This window comes from Dreissena polymorpha, chromosome 15, assembly GCF_020536995.1.
Source record: "Dreissena polymorpha isolate Duluth1 chromosome 15, UMN_Dpol_1.0, whole genome shotgun sequence".
NCBI classification, from domain to species: Eukaryota; Metazoa; Mollusca; class Bivalvia; order Myida; family Dreissenidae; genus Dreissena; species Dreissena polymorpha.
The window spans coordinates 39,235,025-39,251,658 of record NC_068369.1 but is presented as its reverse complement, the minus strand read 5'-3'; the positions used below and the strand labels follow the sequence as shown (position 1 = coordinate 39,251,658).

Below are 16,634 nucleotides of genomic sequence, written 5' to 3'. Positions count from 1 at the left end.
ATTAAATGAAACATAGTAGAGATGTACTGCAATTAATGTTTTTAATACCCAACCTGAATTTACAATGATTTTGATTGATTTATTGGTCTCTTTGATTCATTTTAATAGTTTATTTAGTATGAAAAAGCCAGTTCCTTATTCGATTTGAATAAGGAATAATGAACCAGTTCCTTATTCCTTACTCGCACTGAATAAGGAACTGTTTTATTATTAGCCGGATTTTTTTCGAAAAAATCTCGGCTTATAGATTGATGTTGTCGGGCGGGCGGGGGGGCGGGCGGGCGGGGGGGCGGGCGGGCGGGCGGGCGGGGTGGCGGCGTGCTCGAAAATGTTAAAGTTCTTATTTCATGGTATAACTTTGGTATGCTTGGACCTAGAGTCTTCAAACTTGACATGAAGGTTGGCCAGGATTAACAGATGACCACTGGTCATTTCAAGGTCATTCATTTGAAGGTCAAGGTCACTGTGACCTTCAATATAAAAAATGTTAAAGTTCTTATAACTTTGGTATGCTTGGACCTAGAGTCTTGAAACTTGACATGAAGGTTGGCCATAACTAGTTAGTAACCACTGGTCATTTCAAGGTCATTCATTTGAAGGTCAAGGTCACTGTGACCTTGAATGTAAAAATGTTAAAGTTCTTATTTCATGGTATAACTTTGGTATGCTTGGACCTAGAGTCTTCAAACTTGACATGAAGGTTGGCCAGGATTAACAGATGACCACTGGTCATTTCAAGGTCATTCATTTGAAGGTGAAGGTCACTGTGACCTTCAATATAAAAATGTTAAAGTTGTTATAACTTTGGTATGCTTGGACCTAGAGTCTTGAAACTTGACATGAAGGTTGGCCAGAACTAGTAAGTAACCACTGGACATTTCAAGGTCATTCATTTGAAGGTCAAGGTCACTGTGACCTTGAATGTAACAATGTTAAAGTTGTTATAACTTTGGTATGCTTGGACCTTGAGTCTTGAAACTTGACATGAAGGTTGGCCAGAACTAGTAAGTAACCACTGGACATTTCAAGGTCATTCATTTGAAGGTCAAGGTCACTGTGACCTTGAATGTAAAAATGTTAAAGTTCTTATTTCATGTTATAACTTTGGTATGCTTGTACCTAGAGTCTTCAAACTTGAAATAAAGATTGGCCAGTACTAGAAGATGACCACTGGTCATTTCAATGTCATTCATTTGAAGGTCAAGGTCACTGTGACCTTCAATGTTAAAATGTTAAAATTGTTATAACTTTGGTATGCTTGGACCTAGAATCTCAAACTTGACGTAAAGGTTTGCAAGCACACTTAGATGACCACTGGTCATTTCAAGGTCATTCATTTCAATGTCATTCATTTGAAGGTCAAGGTCACTGTGAACTTAAATGTTAAAATGTTAAAATTGTTGTAACTTTGGTATGCTTGGACCTAGAATCTCAAACTTTGCTCATGCCTTGAAAAGTACTTACATTTCATTTTGACCTTTGAACAATATTTCAGTAATTTAAGTATTGCATTGACAAAAACACAAAAGGTACTTTCCTGTCATTTAAATCAAAAATCCGGCTTCAATGCGGTCATCTCCGACCGCGGAACTCTTGTTAAATAATACAAGGTAGAAATATATTGCAATACATATTTTTAACTTCGAACCTACATAAACCATGATTTTCATCGACATTTTATATTATTTGGTTAATTTTAATTTATGTTTGAGAAAGGCAATACTAATAATCCTCTTCATTATACTTGTTTTCAGCGTGTATAGTGGCATAGCATATAAAAAAAAATGTGACAGAATACGTCCATATAACATAATAATGCTTAGATAACCCACACTACATCTTAAGTATAGCATATCCGAAAGTGATTGTCCGAAATACAGGTTTCCGAATAAGGAACTAATTTTACGCCAATTCCTTATTCAGAGGCCATAATTTCGGATATTTGTTCGGATAATTCTAGAATAGCACAGCTATATATTCATTATTATTGACTATTTTTAATGTAAGATTTTTTAAATTTATATGTCTGATACAGTTCTTGAAAAAATTTCCGACCCTTACTTCTAGAGAAGACTTTCCGATAGCTGAATACCAGTCATGATTTAGCTATCCCATTCCGTTCTTATACCTAAACAGTTACAAGGGGATATGATTAAAGATGCGAAGCGATTTCTATGCGTCAACTAGTTCCTTATTCCCTTTTTCAATACGAATAAGGAACTATGTAATCAGTGAATGAAACTTATTAGAGATGTACTGCAAATAATGTTTTTGTTTATACCCAACCTACATTAACAATGATTTTCATTGATTTAATAGTCTCTTTTGGTTCATTTTAATAGTTTGTTTAGTAGGAAAATGCTAGTTCCTTATTCGATTTGAATAAGGAATAAGGAACCAGTTCCTTATTCCCTTTTCAATCCGAATAAGGAACTATGTTATCATAAAATGAAACTTAATAGAGATGTGCTGCAATGAATGTTTTTTGATACCCAACCTACATTTATAATGATTTTCATTGATTTATTGGTACCCTTGGTTCATTTTAATATTTTGTTTAGTATGAACATTCCAGTTCATTATTCGATTTGAATAAGGAATAAGGAACCAGTTCCTTATTCCTTATTCAAACCGAATAAGGAACTATGTTATCATTGAATAAAACAAAGTAGAAATGTAGTGCAATTAATATTTGTTACACCCGACATACATTTACAATAATTTTCGTTGAGTTATTTGTCTCGTTGGTTCATTTTGACTTATAATTTATAGAAAGAAAATTCCAGTTCCTTATTCGATTTGAATAAGGAATAAGGAACCGGTTCCTTATTCCTTATTCACACAAAATAAGGAACTGAATAATCATCACTTAAAACTTAGTAGAAATGTATTGCAATTAGAATTTTACATATACAACCAATATATGAATAATATGTTCATTTATATGTGGTTAATTTTGGATTAATGTCATTGATGTTCAAGTAAGAAAATGCCAGTTCCTTATTCGGCTTGAATAAGGAATAAGGAACTGTTTCCTTTTTCCTTATTAGCCTCGAATATGGAACCGGATTATAAATAAAACAAACATGTTTAAATGTAAAAGATTGACTTTGTTATCACATACATGTAAAATAATAGTATATGCTTTAGGTTTTGTATATGTGAAGTTGGTATTTGAATTAGAAAATATCGGTTCGGTATAAACAAGAAATCCTATGCGAGCGCGAAGAAGAAACATGAATATGTAACGCAATACATAAAGTAAATGTATTAGTCTTAGAGTTATTTTGTTTTGATTTACTTCAGAAATGTTTGCATTATTGTTCTTTAAAACCCTATAACAAATTCGAATCAGGAATAAGGAACTAGGAAAAAGGAACCAACTTAATTACTATCAATTTAAAAATATCCATTTTTAAGAGAATGACTAGTACGACATATGCATAATGACTTAAAAAATACAGATGATTTCCCACACAAACAGTTCGTTTAACTATGATGATATCTACCTGCAGATTCGATTTTCAAATAAGAAACATGTTGAGCAATACAATCCATTTACAAATTTCAGTCGTCATATTCATGTCAACGATATTGTCACATTTCTTTATTTACGCATTATACTGATATGTTTGTACAGACAACAAAAGAAAGTAGTAACAGAATAATGTGTTAAGATCTGTGACTGAAGTAAGCATTCGTGTCTCCGACTTTGCTTCAGGTCAGACCAACAGTGATCTCAGGTTTGGACCGATTTACCTCTCCCATAAGTGGCTCAGCAGACCCAGGTATGCGCGCGCAGATTACAGGAAGTACATTAGATACATCGACAACACACTTGTGCAAAAATATAATTAAAAATGCGATGTAAAAGAAAAATCCAAAGTGTTAACACTGTCTGACATACTATCTTTGCAGGCGGATATTAAAGGTTTTTACACGTTTTGGTAAATTGACAAAATTATAAAAAATTGTTTCAGATTCGCAAATTTTCGTTGTAGGTATGATATATGTGAGGAAATAGTAATGCTGAACATTTACCATGCTCTAAAATATCCATTATATGCATCTTTTGGCGATTTAAAAACCTGAAAATTATCAAGCGTTGCAAAGCGAAACGATTTAATTATTTGGAGAGTTCTGTTCTTGTCGTTATATTTTGTGACACTATGAGGATTACTTATACAAAGTATAAAATGCACCATTCATTGTATGAGCACGGATGGCGGAGTGGTCTAAGCTTTAGACGTTTACTCCAGGGGTCAGTGTAATATCCAATATATGGATCTTTTGACGATTTAAAAACCTGAAAATTATAAAGCGTTGCAAAGTGAAACGATTGAATAATTTGGATAGTTCTGTTCATGTTGAATATTTTGTGACACTACGAGGATTGCTAATGCAAAGTATAAAATACATCACTCATTGTATGAGCACGGATGGCAAACTAAAATATCTGTCAAAATATGTGAAAAGTTCCCTTTAAAAAGTGTTAACTTTCAAAAGTTCTGTATGTTGAAAATCGTAAGATACATAAAGGCTTTTCGTTGTTCTATAGACGCCCGGAGTATCAATTTTGCTAGTTGTATTGCACAATGGTGGGGCATATATCTCTCTGATTCCCTTAACGCATGCCCTTGTTTCTTAGTCATAACGAACAAAGGCGATTAAAAATACATAAAGCTGTCAATGATTACAAATACAAGGTCACTGTACCATGTCTGCATTGTCGTTGTGATCTTATTACACGATTTAATGACTCGCTAACATAATGCGTTTTAATATAATGAATTGATACTGGACCATAAATGATAATTGTCATCCGGCGGATAACTGTACAAGCTTTAAACGTGTGTTAATATTAGTATGACATGTTCGAAAGCATGTTAAAGAAAAATTGCTTACTCAAAATGACGAATTAATGATCAATTGAACTACTTCATAAAAGGGATAATGCGCATGTTGTTGAGGCGAACACCACGTGACTAACGAAAATAGTAGTTGTTTTATGTCTTATTTAACGAGAGTAGACTGTAAACTACTTTACATTACTTTATTACGCGACAAAGACGGTCGAGAATGGTCCAGTGCTGTAGATGTAGACAACTCATGAGGTGATATAAATATGTATACACTGCACTATTTATTCAGGTACCAGCCAACAGGATGGGTCACGTGCGCCGACGGCAGTCAGTAACCTAGGAACAATTTGGTGCGCCTACTGCCAACGCATCAGGAACTGTGTTTGCATCAGGCGTTACTGTGCCAATAGAACGTGCTAATATTCGGACAATGGACTGCAGTTTAACGCTACAACAGCATCACAAGAACAGAATGCCAAAGTAAACCCATTTATGCCTAGTGGACTCTCCCATCCTTCTAAATTGGATCAATTCATTTCCAAAATTAGGGGATGTCTAGTATATTTATTTCTATATTTCTTACAAAAATTCCTTTAAGCAAACAGCGTAGACCCTGATGAGACGTCGCATCAAGCGGCGTGTCATCTGGGTCTACGCTGTTTGCCAAGGCCTTTTTTCTAGACGCTAGGCATAAATGGGTTAATTAAACGTACAGTTACAACGGATGTCATTACACTGACTATGTATCCGATTTTACCATGCTATAAAATTAATATGACTGAGTGTGTTTAGTAAAAATACGTGTATGCGTTTTGTGCAGAGGTATCTTAAGTGACAATATGTGTAATAAATGAGTACATCAGCATGATATAACGTTATGACTACATGTATACATATGAAGATGTGACGAAGAATAATGGTGGTCATCTTACGTGATTTGCAACATGAAGAATGACGATATCTATGTGTTGTGTTAACATTTGACAGGCAACATGAAGAATGACGATATCTATGTGTTGTGTTAACATTTGACAGGCAACATGAAGAATGACGATATCTATGTGTTGTGTTAACATTTGACAGGCAACATGAAGAATTACGATATCTATGTGTTGTGTTAACATTTGACAGGCAACATGAAGAATGACGATATCTATGTGTTGTGTTAACATTTGACAGGCAACATGAAGAATGACGATATCTATGTGTTGTGTTAACATTTGACAGGCAACATGAAGAATGACGATATCTATGTGTTGTGTTAACATTTGACAGGCAACATGAAGAATGACGATATCTATGTGTTGTGTTAACATTTGACAGGCAACATGAAGAATGACGATATCTATGTGTTGTGTTAACATTTGACAGGCAACATGAAGAATGACGATATCTATGTGTTGTGTTAACATTTGACAGGCAACATGAAGAATGACGATATCTATGTGTTGTGTTAACATTTGACAGGCAACATGAAGAATGACGATATCTATGTGTTGTGTTAACATTTGACAGGCAACATGAAGAATGACAATATCTATGTGTTGTGTTAACATTTGACAGGCAACATGAAGAATGACGATATCTATGTGTTGTGTTAACATTTGACAGGCAACATGAAGAATGACGATATCTATGTGTTGTGTTAACATTTGACAGGCAACATGAAGAATGACGATATCTATGTGTTGTGTTAACATTTGACAGGCATTGGGTTTTAGTAAATCAGGCACAATAACGTACTTTTGTCCAACTTTATTTCACATACATTTTTCGTTCCTTCGTTGCCATACAACATTTATAAAAAAAATACAACATATTTATCTAAAAAAAAATTGTTAACCAATGTTTTGGTCCAAATGTTAAATCTGTCTGTTGTTTTCTCCCAACCAGAATTCAAAGCTTCATATTTTATCGATTTCTTGAAAATGACTTTTCCCACTTTTTGTGCAAGTCACCATGACCTTTGATCTAGTGACCCCAATTTCAATAGGGGTCATCTACAGTCCAAGGCCAATGCAAATAAGAAGTATCAAGCCAATCGGTGAATCAGTTGACAAGTTATTGATCAGAAACAATTTCACACTCAGTGTGTAACAGTGACCTTTGACCTAGTGACCCCAATTTCAGAAACGGTCATCTACTGTCAAAGGCCAATGCACATGTGAAGTATCAAGCCAATCGGTGAATCAGTTGACGAGTTATTGATGGGAAACGATTTCACATTTAGTGTGTAACAGTGACATTGACCTAGTGACCCCAATTTCAATGGGGGTCATCTACTGTCAAAGTCCAATTCACATGTGAAGTATCAAGTCAATCGGTGAATCAGTTGATGAGTTATTGATCGGAAACGATTGTAATCTTAATGTGTATCAGTGACCTTGCCTTTGACCTAGTGACCCTAATTTCAATAGGGGTCATCTACTGTCAAAGGCCAATGCACATGTGAAGTATCAAGCCAATCGGGCAATTGTTTGATAAGTTATTGATCGGAACGATTTTCACACTAAAAGTAATACTGACCTTGACCTTAGACCTAGTGACCCCAATTTCAATAGGGGTCATCTACTGTCCAAGGCCAATGCACATGTGAAGTATCAAGCCAATCAGCCAATTTGTTGACGAGATATTGATCGGAAACGAACTGGTCTACCAACATTCAGACTGGTCTACCGACAGACAGCCAGCAAAACAAAATACCCCTTCTTCTTCCAAGTGGGGCATAAAAAGCTTTTTTGTCAACCTGACCCTTTGAATTTTTTACCACATGCAACCCGGTATGATTACAACAATTATGTACTGACCAGGTCTCATAAAGGTTGGTAAATACAGGAGGCCTCTTGACTGTTAACATGGTTTGATAATTATCATGAAAAGCATTACAAACACTCACTTATAGTTTCGATTGAGGTTTGTCAATAAAAAACCATATATTTTTTAATTTAATGCATACAACCCGTTATGAAACAATAATTGTTATTTAATTGGTATTGTGACAAAATGAGGACAAGTACCGTTAAAGGCAGCAACTAATTACGCATTACGGATATCAATCAGTTTTTACAAAGCCTGACTTTGAGCATAGAATACTGATACTCACATAGTGCTGAAGTCACAATATAAGCCATGATATAGGTGGTTGTAATAAATAGCATAATTATTGAGTAAACAAAACTGTACTTGTTTTTCATCAATTTAATTCATAATAAATACGAATGTACATAATGAAGCATACACCATTTCAATGTTTTGGAATTTCAATAACACAATACCAGTTTTACTCAACAATAGATAGCATTATTGTAAATGACATAACAAACACACCAGGACACATGCATTAACAACATGTGCTAATAAATACCTTATTTGAAACTCAAAAAACAAACAAATAACTACAAAGTGGGTCAAATTCCCTTAGGTTCTCACCTGAAACCCTGAGGAACTTAATGTTCTGAAAAAGTATTTTCACAAGGTTACAGAACATACATATACGAACTGACCTTACACCTTGCAGCACAATTATTGAACAAAGGTTCTGAGCAAGTTTCAGATATGACTTTTAGAGTATTTAAATAGTTTTGATATAGGTTTATCAATTGATAAGAACCATATCTCACTAATAAGAGAAATCAATATAACAAAAATATTCAGAGAAAGTAAAATAGACATTAAGAAAACAAACATGACTTCTGTTCCTCACAAGCATTTTCTTTAATTTGGCCTAGTGACCGTTTTTAAACCCACAAGACACAGGTTAAAAACCACCATATATATAATTGGAACAAAATGTTCTCACCAAGTTTAATGAAGATTAGAAAATAAATGTGGTCTTTAGAGTTTCTACAATCTCTTTCTTTAATTTGACCCAGTGACCTAGTTTATGACCCAAAATAACCCATAATTTAACTTAGACAAGAGATTATTACAATCTGGCCAAGTTTATGAAGATTGGCAAAATAGAGGCCTCAGAGTTATTGTAAACACTCTTAATTACTTTGACTTAGTGACCTAGTTATAGACACCCACATGTCTCCGGTTCAAACATGGCAAAGATATCATTGGGGACTAATGAACTGACTAATTAACTAACTTAAGTTCATGAAGAGTGGGCAATTAGTGTGGTCCAAGAGCTTCTGTTCACAAGCTTTTATTTGATCACTTAGTGACCTAGTTTTTGAACACACATAACTCACATTCATTTGAGATATCATTGGGTTGATAAGTGTTGTCTCTACAGGCTGTTGTTAATTTGATCAAGCGACCATGTGTTTGACCCAGAATCAAACTAAGTCAAGAGATAATTGGAACTAACCATCTGACCAAGTTTCATTAAGATTGGACAATAAAAGTGAGGCCCCAGAGCTATTGTTAACACTCTTTTAATTACTTTGACTTAGTTATCTAGTTTTAGAAACCACATGTCCCAGAGACAAAATTGGCCAAGATATCATTAAGACTAATAAACTAACAAAGTTTCAGGAGTATTGGGGAAAAAATATGGTCTATATAGTGTTAACAAGCTTTTTATTTCGTTTTACTTAGGAACTTAGTTAGTCTTTAGACCCATGTGACCCAGTTACAACTCGGTCAGGATGTCATTGAAACAAATTTCTGTCATAATTTCATGACATTGGAAATCAATGTGTCCTCAGGGCTACAGTGTTCACAGGCCTTTTCTTTATGTTTACCATTGACCTCAGATGACACAGTTTTGATCTCAGAAACAATATCATGGGGAAAAATGTTCCTACCATGTTTCATGAAGATTAGAGCAATTAATGTGGCTTTAAGAGTGTTCACAACCCTTTTTCTTTAATTTGATCTTGGGACCTTGTTTTTGACCCTACATGAACCGGTTTCATAATCTGCCAAGATATCTTTTGGCACAAATGTTCTGACCTAGTTTCATAAAGATTGGGCAATACACACGTCATATGGTGTTCCCAAGGCAACAGTTTACAATGGTCACCAGACAATGCATGTGGAATGACCGACAAAAGGCAATCACAAGAACCCACTTTGAGTACATTGTGCTCAGTTGAGCTCAAAAGTATGTAAATATTTTCTTCCTACAACTTGTAACAAGTCAACAATAGAACATGTTGATAGCCATTATTGGTGAAAACAATGAGTATATAAGGTCACCCACCAGATAAAATATTGCCTCTTGAGTGGTAACAAGGTTTTTCTCAGATTTGAACTGGTGACCCAATTTTTGACACACCTGACTGATGTTCAGCCAAGATAATGTTGAAATACACCTTTTTAAAACATTCCATAAAGATTGAGTCATGAATGTGGCTTTCTATATATCGATAAGGTTTTTCTCAAGTTTGACCTGGTTACCTAGTTTGTGCATGCATTATACCCCGATTAGAACTCAATCTAGATATTGTCAAGATAAACATACTGACCAAGTTTGAACAAGAATGGATAAACAAATGTGACCTCTACAGTGGTTACAAGCTAAAGTAAACACCACATGTCCCTCGATGACAGCTACCAGACATAGACCTGACCACAATAGTTTACCAAAGGCATCATGGCAGGAACAGAATTGTCATTATATCCTGGATCAAAAGATATTATAACAGGTTGGATAGACTCATGTTTGAAGATCATCACAATATTCATAACACTGCCATTATGTAGATCTTTAAATTTCAGGTTGACAACACAAGCACCCCAGCAAGCCAACTCATTCCCAGTATTCCCCAGCAAGCCAACTCATTCCTTGTGTTCTTCTATAAACTCCTTCAGTGTTCCTTCGTCTATTGGTATCATCAGATGTTCAACTCCATCAAAACTCTGAATAGTGAAAATGTCAAACATAATCATTCTGTATGCATCATCATGATCACCACCATAATTATCACAATAATTACCGTAATGTTCAACTTAACAACAATGTTTGTAAACCATGTATGCCTTCCCCCCCATTTTTGCCATGTCTTTATTATGTCAGAGATTTTATGCCCCCATTTCAAAGTAAGATGAAATCATATAGTTTGGATTGGCCTGGCCGTCCATCTTTATGCTCTCCATGCATCAAGTCAGATCTTCAGTTAATACTTACTCATAAAGTGTTGTTACTACAAGGATGAAATTTCTAAAAGATATTTACCAGCATGTGAAGTTAACCAGCTGTGTATTGTGGTTTGATAAAACTAAATGTATGGCCCTGTTTAAGCTAACGAAAACTTTGCCATGCATATCTAGAAAAGAATTGTTGCTACAGTGTATATATGATGTGTATATGTATTTGCACTTCTGAATTGTTTAACACTTATTTTTTCATTATAAGAAGAGTTATGGCCCTTCTTTGCAAACAACAGGACCCTCATCAGTAAACGCCCACATGACAAACTGAGTTCAGAGGTATAATATTGGTGACTGCTGGTTTTGGGCTACTGTGACTAAATAGGTGTCGTGAATATTATATGAGATTTTAGACGTAACGTTGATTGGCGGTTGCCGCAAATTAGCGCGTTATTATTATTATTTATTTGACGTCATATAGATTTGTATTGTTGTTGACGGGCAGTTGAATTAAAGGATCGAACCTGAACAGTCGTGTTTTGCATATCAACTCAAAGTACACCATTATAACTTCGTGAAATTGGTGCCGTGAACAAACAGTAAAATGCCGACGACAATAGAGAAGTTACAAGGCCAGCGGCTAGGTTTGAAAAATATTATTGACCGTTTCGTCAGTAAAATAGAAGAAACGAGCGATGAAGACGATGACATTCAGTTTCAAGCGCTTATCGAGAAATTAGAAGAAAAAGTGGCATGTCTGCTAGTCCACAATTATAAAATTCTCTCGCTCACCGACGCCGACGCTGCGCCAGACGAGATGGTCGAGGCAGAAGAGTATACCTTCGATGTAGAGGTCAAACTACGAAGATACAAGCAGCGTCTACAGCGGCCTAACATTGGCATCACAGACGCCGCCGATTTATTATCGCATGCATCCGGTTCCGGTAGTCAGCAGGCATCCGCTCCACTACCACCAAACAACCAACGCAGGGTGAACACCAATTCGTCAAACAACAGCGGCCAGTCAGCGCCCGAGATAAGTACATCTAGTACTCATAAATTGCCAAAATTAATACTTCCACGATTTGACGGTGATATATTACAATGGCAATCGTTCTGGGATTAATTCGAATCGTCAATCCATTGCAATGTCAACTTGACTGATGTGCAGAAATTCAATTATTTGAAAGCACAGTTGGAGGGTACAGCCGCCATGACTATTGAAGGATTTGCACTCACGAATGCAAATTACACGCGCGCAGTCGAATTGTTACGTGAAAGGTATGGTCAACATTGCAAAATTGTTCATGCAAACATGCAAGCGTTATTGAAATTGCTATCACCAACTTCCACAGTCGCGAGTTTGAGAGGGTTTTACGACCGCATGGAAACGTATATCCGGGGTCTTGAGTCGCTAGGACAACATCAAGATATGTACGGTAGCCTATTGGTGCCAGTTGTATTGGGAAAATTGCCGATGGATATACGTAAAAATCTCGCCCGCGTAAACGAGAATAATGACTGGTTTTTGCAAGATCTGCGACGAGCGATTAACAAGGAAATCAACATTCTTGAGATCGGCACCGGAAGTTCCTATGCGTTGCCGGAAGTTAGCGACTACAACTCAACAGCATTGTTTCATGCAAGTGCGAATGGTAAGAAGACTTCATTCACTATTAACAACAAGTTTGGCAAAAGGAATACGCAAAATTATTCTAGAACATGTGCATTTTGTGATCAAGAACATTTAAGTTGCGAATGTAAAAACTTTCCTGACACTGCTGCCCGAATGAATGTTGTGAAACAGAAACAGCTTTGTTTTAACTGCTTGGGTAAACACCGAATTACAGAATGCAAGTCAAACGGACGCTGTCAAAACTGCCACCGGAAGCATCACACTTCTATCTGTAAGGAGCTACAAAGAAAACCGGAAGTTGAATTGCCGCAATCGGAAGCCGCCGTATTCTTCTCGTCTTCAAAGAGGTCGAACGCAGACGTTGTATTAAAGACCGCAATTGCCACTGTATCGTCGTCTTACACTACAACGGATGCCGCCATATTATTCGACGAGGGCGCACAGCGATCCTTTATCACCAGAAAGCTTGCTGACGATCTTCAACTAGAGAGTGATGGAATAGAGACACTGAGCCTGACGGGATTCGGAGGAAGTAATAACAGAAGATTACAGCAACTAGAACGCACGACAGTGTACATAGTATCGAAGAAAAAGAAAATACCTGTTAGTGTGCTCATTGTCCCCACTATTGCGGCTCCCATCAACTGTGGGTATCTTAGATCGACTGCGGAACTTCCGTATCTGCGGGGATTGAAGTTGGCTCATCCCGTTACAGGTGACACGTTATTTCACATTTCATTACTCGTTGGAGCTGACCACTATTGGGATATGGTCGAAGATCATGTTGTTCGAGGGAACGGGCCGACCGCCGTTAAGTCTAAGATTGGTTATTTACTGTCCGGTCCGATGCCCTCCACGTATTATGTGCCAGCTGATAAGCACATCTTGAATGTACTTGCATCGTGCGCCCCAGAAGACAGCATATTAGAACGTTTCTGGAGTCTTGAGAGCATGGGTATCTCACCTTGTGAACCTGACCGGAAGTCTGTCGAGTACCTACAGCAATACCAAGCGACAGCTATTGAGTACGACAACGGAAGGTACCATGCCAAACTACCATGGAAGCAAGACCACCCTGCTCTACCAACAAACCACAACATAGCCTTGAAGAGAACTGTTGGGGCTATTCAGAGGTTGCGCAATGAACCGGAAGTGCCTCGGGCACATGGTGACATCATAGCAGAGCAGGAAAGACGTGGCTTCATCGAGCGGGTACCACTTGGTCAAGAGTCAGCTGAACAAGTGCACTACATCCCTCATCACCCAGTGGAAAAAGAATCATCAACGACACCCATCGTCTACGATTGTAGCTGCCGTCAGTCACGTGATTCACCAAGCTTGAACGACTGCCTGAAATCAACGCCCCCGGCATTGAACGAGCTTACGTCGATTCTTACAATCGTCACAGAAATCGAGGCTGTACTTAACGATCGGCCATTGACGTATGCATCAACAGATCTAAACGACCCCGCACATATCACGCCTTCGCATCTGTTATACGGTCGCCGAGTTACAACGCTGCCTCACGATGACGTCACAGTCGATGCCGGGAGTACTGTCGCTGCAGCCGACCATGCTGCATTTAACCGCATGGCAAGGCGACGTGAGCTGCTCATACAACAGTTCTATAGACGCTGGAAGACTGAGTACCTGACGTCACTCCGCGAGCACCACCGAATGTCTGGTTCCAACATGCAGACGATCAACACCGGGGACGTGGTGCAGATCCATGATTATGGCCCTAGATGTCGATGGAAACTTGCCGAGGTCGTCGATGTTGTAACCGGAAGGGACGGGCATGTTCGCGCGGCCAAAGTGCGAACCAGTAACGGACTGTATACCCTAAGGCCAATAGCAAAACTTTATCCACTGGAAGTGATAAGTGCCAATGGAAACTGATAGACAATCATGATATTGTTGTGATGGACTGTTTTTTTTTTAATATTTAAGCATTTTGTTATGATTATCGTATTCGTATACTTATGTGAAAACTCTGTTTTATCATTTTGCGGCCCCCAGTATGTCGTGAATATTATATGAGATTTTAGACGTAACGTTGATTGGCGGTTGCCGCGAATTAGCGCGTTATTATTATTATTTATTTGACGTCATATAGATTTGTATTGTTGTTGACGGGCAGTTGAATTAAAGGATCGAACCTGAACAGTCGTGTTTTGCATATCAACTCAAAGTACACCATTATAACTTCGTGAAAATAGGCATACAATAAACAAACTTTACAGAGGACCACTATACAATAGTATTGCTGTCCATATCTCAAGTACTAGTAAACCAATGACTGATAAGACTGAGAAATTGGCTCACAATGAAACAATGTCTCAAGGACTAGTAAACCAATGACTTATAAGACTGAGAAACTGGCTCACAATGAAACAATGTCTCAAGGACTAGTAAACCAATGATTTATAAGACTGAGAAATTGGCTCACAATGAAACAATGTCTCAAGGACAAGTAAACCAATGACTTATAAGACTGAGAAATTGGCTCACAATGAAACAATGTCTCAAGGAATAGTAAACCAATGACTTTTAAGACTGAGAAATTGGCTCACAATGAAACAATGTCTCAAGGACAAGTAAACCAATGACTTATAAGTCTGAGAAACTGGCTCACAATGAAACAATGTCTCAAGGACTAGTAAACCAATGACTTATAAGACTGAGAAAATGGCTCACAATGAAACAATGTCTCAAGGACAAGTAAACCAATGACTTATAAGTCTGAGAAACTGGCTCACAATGAAACAATTTCTCAAGGACAAGTAAACCAATGACTTATAAGTCTGAGAAACTGGCTCACAATGAAACAATGTCTCAAGGACAAGTAAACCAATGACTTATAAGACTGAAAAATTGGCTCACAACGAAACAATGTCTCAAGGACTTGTTGTGTTTTTATTGTAAAATAACAGTAAATATTTAGTAAATGAGTCGTTAAATTCACAAGTATGGCCACAACACATACATTTTTATAAATACTTCAGATTTTAAAGAAAACAACCCACAGGTTTAAAACCAGAATGCTGTTTAAATATAAACTAGCAAATTCGTTTAATTGATATCCCCCTCCAATATGTTCTGGATACAAAAGTTTTCTGGACGGGACAACGCCCTTTGACCTCAATGTGTGACCTTGACCTTAGCCCCTAGGATTATGGGTGCCGAATGTGAAGCACCCCCAGATGATTGAGAACAACTATGGCAAGTTTAATGGCTCTGGCTCATGTGTTAGTGGAGATATGCTCTAAGCTTATATTAAAAAGCATTTTGTCAAGATACAAAGGTTCATAACTCCGATATTAACAGATGGTGTACAATGCCATTTGGCGTGCATCATTCTCTTATCCATATATATACTCATACCAAGTTTCAATGAAATCCGCCAAAGCACTTCCAAGATATGGCTCCAGACCGACAACGCCCAAAACAATATCCCTCTGCCTATGGATAATTGTACACGCCTTTGTATAAAGAACAGTTATGAATTTGAATATAAGCGTGCACACCAAGCCCTTGACCTAGCGCATGACTCTGACTCTAACTCTGATTCAGATTGTTGAAATAAAAAAAGTTGCAATTAAAATGCATTTTTTAAATTTTAGAGATTTCAAATAAATATTTAATTTTCTATGACAAATGCTTTATTACTTTCATAAAAAAAACACCCTAAAATGCGCCAGATCACCATTTCACTCCATTAATTCATTTTTTCCCCATACCCCCCTGAACGGAGGGGATACCCTTCCCGAACCTACCCCGCTCGCCGCTTCGCCGGCTACTCTGTTACTATCGCTGGCTACTCCGTTTTTTACGGAGAACACTGCATCTTGCACTAACATTAACAATCTGACAAGGGCATAATTTGACAATACCACACATAACACCACAAGTATTCCCACAGCAATCTTCTGCCCATACCTTCTTAGAGCGTATCATCTTGTGGTCCCTGAACTCAGTGAGTTGGGCCTGCAGTGTGAGGTCACTGTTGACAAGGAAACTCTCCCGACATCTCTGGTACAGGTCTTGTAGGGACATTCCTTCAACAAACATGGCATATATTGCTACAAGTCATG

The 16,634-nt window shown here is 37.3% G+C and overlaps 1 protein-coding gene and 1 long non-coding RNA gene across 2 annotated transcripts in view; one reads left to right on the top strand and one right to left on the bottom strand.

Moving 5' to 3' along the window:
* The first annotated feature begins 1,600 nt into the window (after positions 1 to 1,600).
* On the top strand, positions 1,601 to 5,945 carry LOC127860640 (uncharacterized). The gene is made up of 3 exons (XR_008039870.1): positions 1,601 to 3,788; positions 5,152 to 5,342; positions 5,578 to 5,945. It is a non-coding gene; the product is annotated as an uncharacterized LOC127860640 (long non-coding RNA).
* Positions 5,946 to 8,045: 2,100 nt separating this feature from the next.
* LOC127859473 (origin recognition complex subunit 2-like) overlaps positions 8,046 to 16,634 on the bottom strand; it is a 33,088-nt gene continuing 24,499 nt past the window's right edge. Inside the window, exons 11-12 of the mRNA XM_052396868.1 lie at positions 16,480 to 16,598; positions 8,046 to 10,673 (exon numbers count right to left, since the gene is read on the bottom strand). Of these exons, the coding sequence (XP_052252828.1) occupies positions 10,593 to 10,673; positions 16,480 to 16,598 (200 nt within the window). The 3' untranslated portion in view covers positions 8,046 to 10,592. The remainder of the gene's footprint in view (positions 10,674 to 16,479; positions 16,599 to 16,634) is intronic.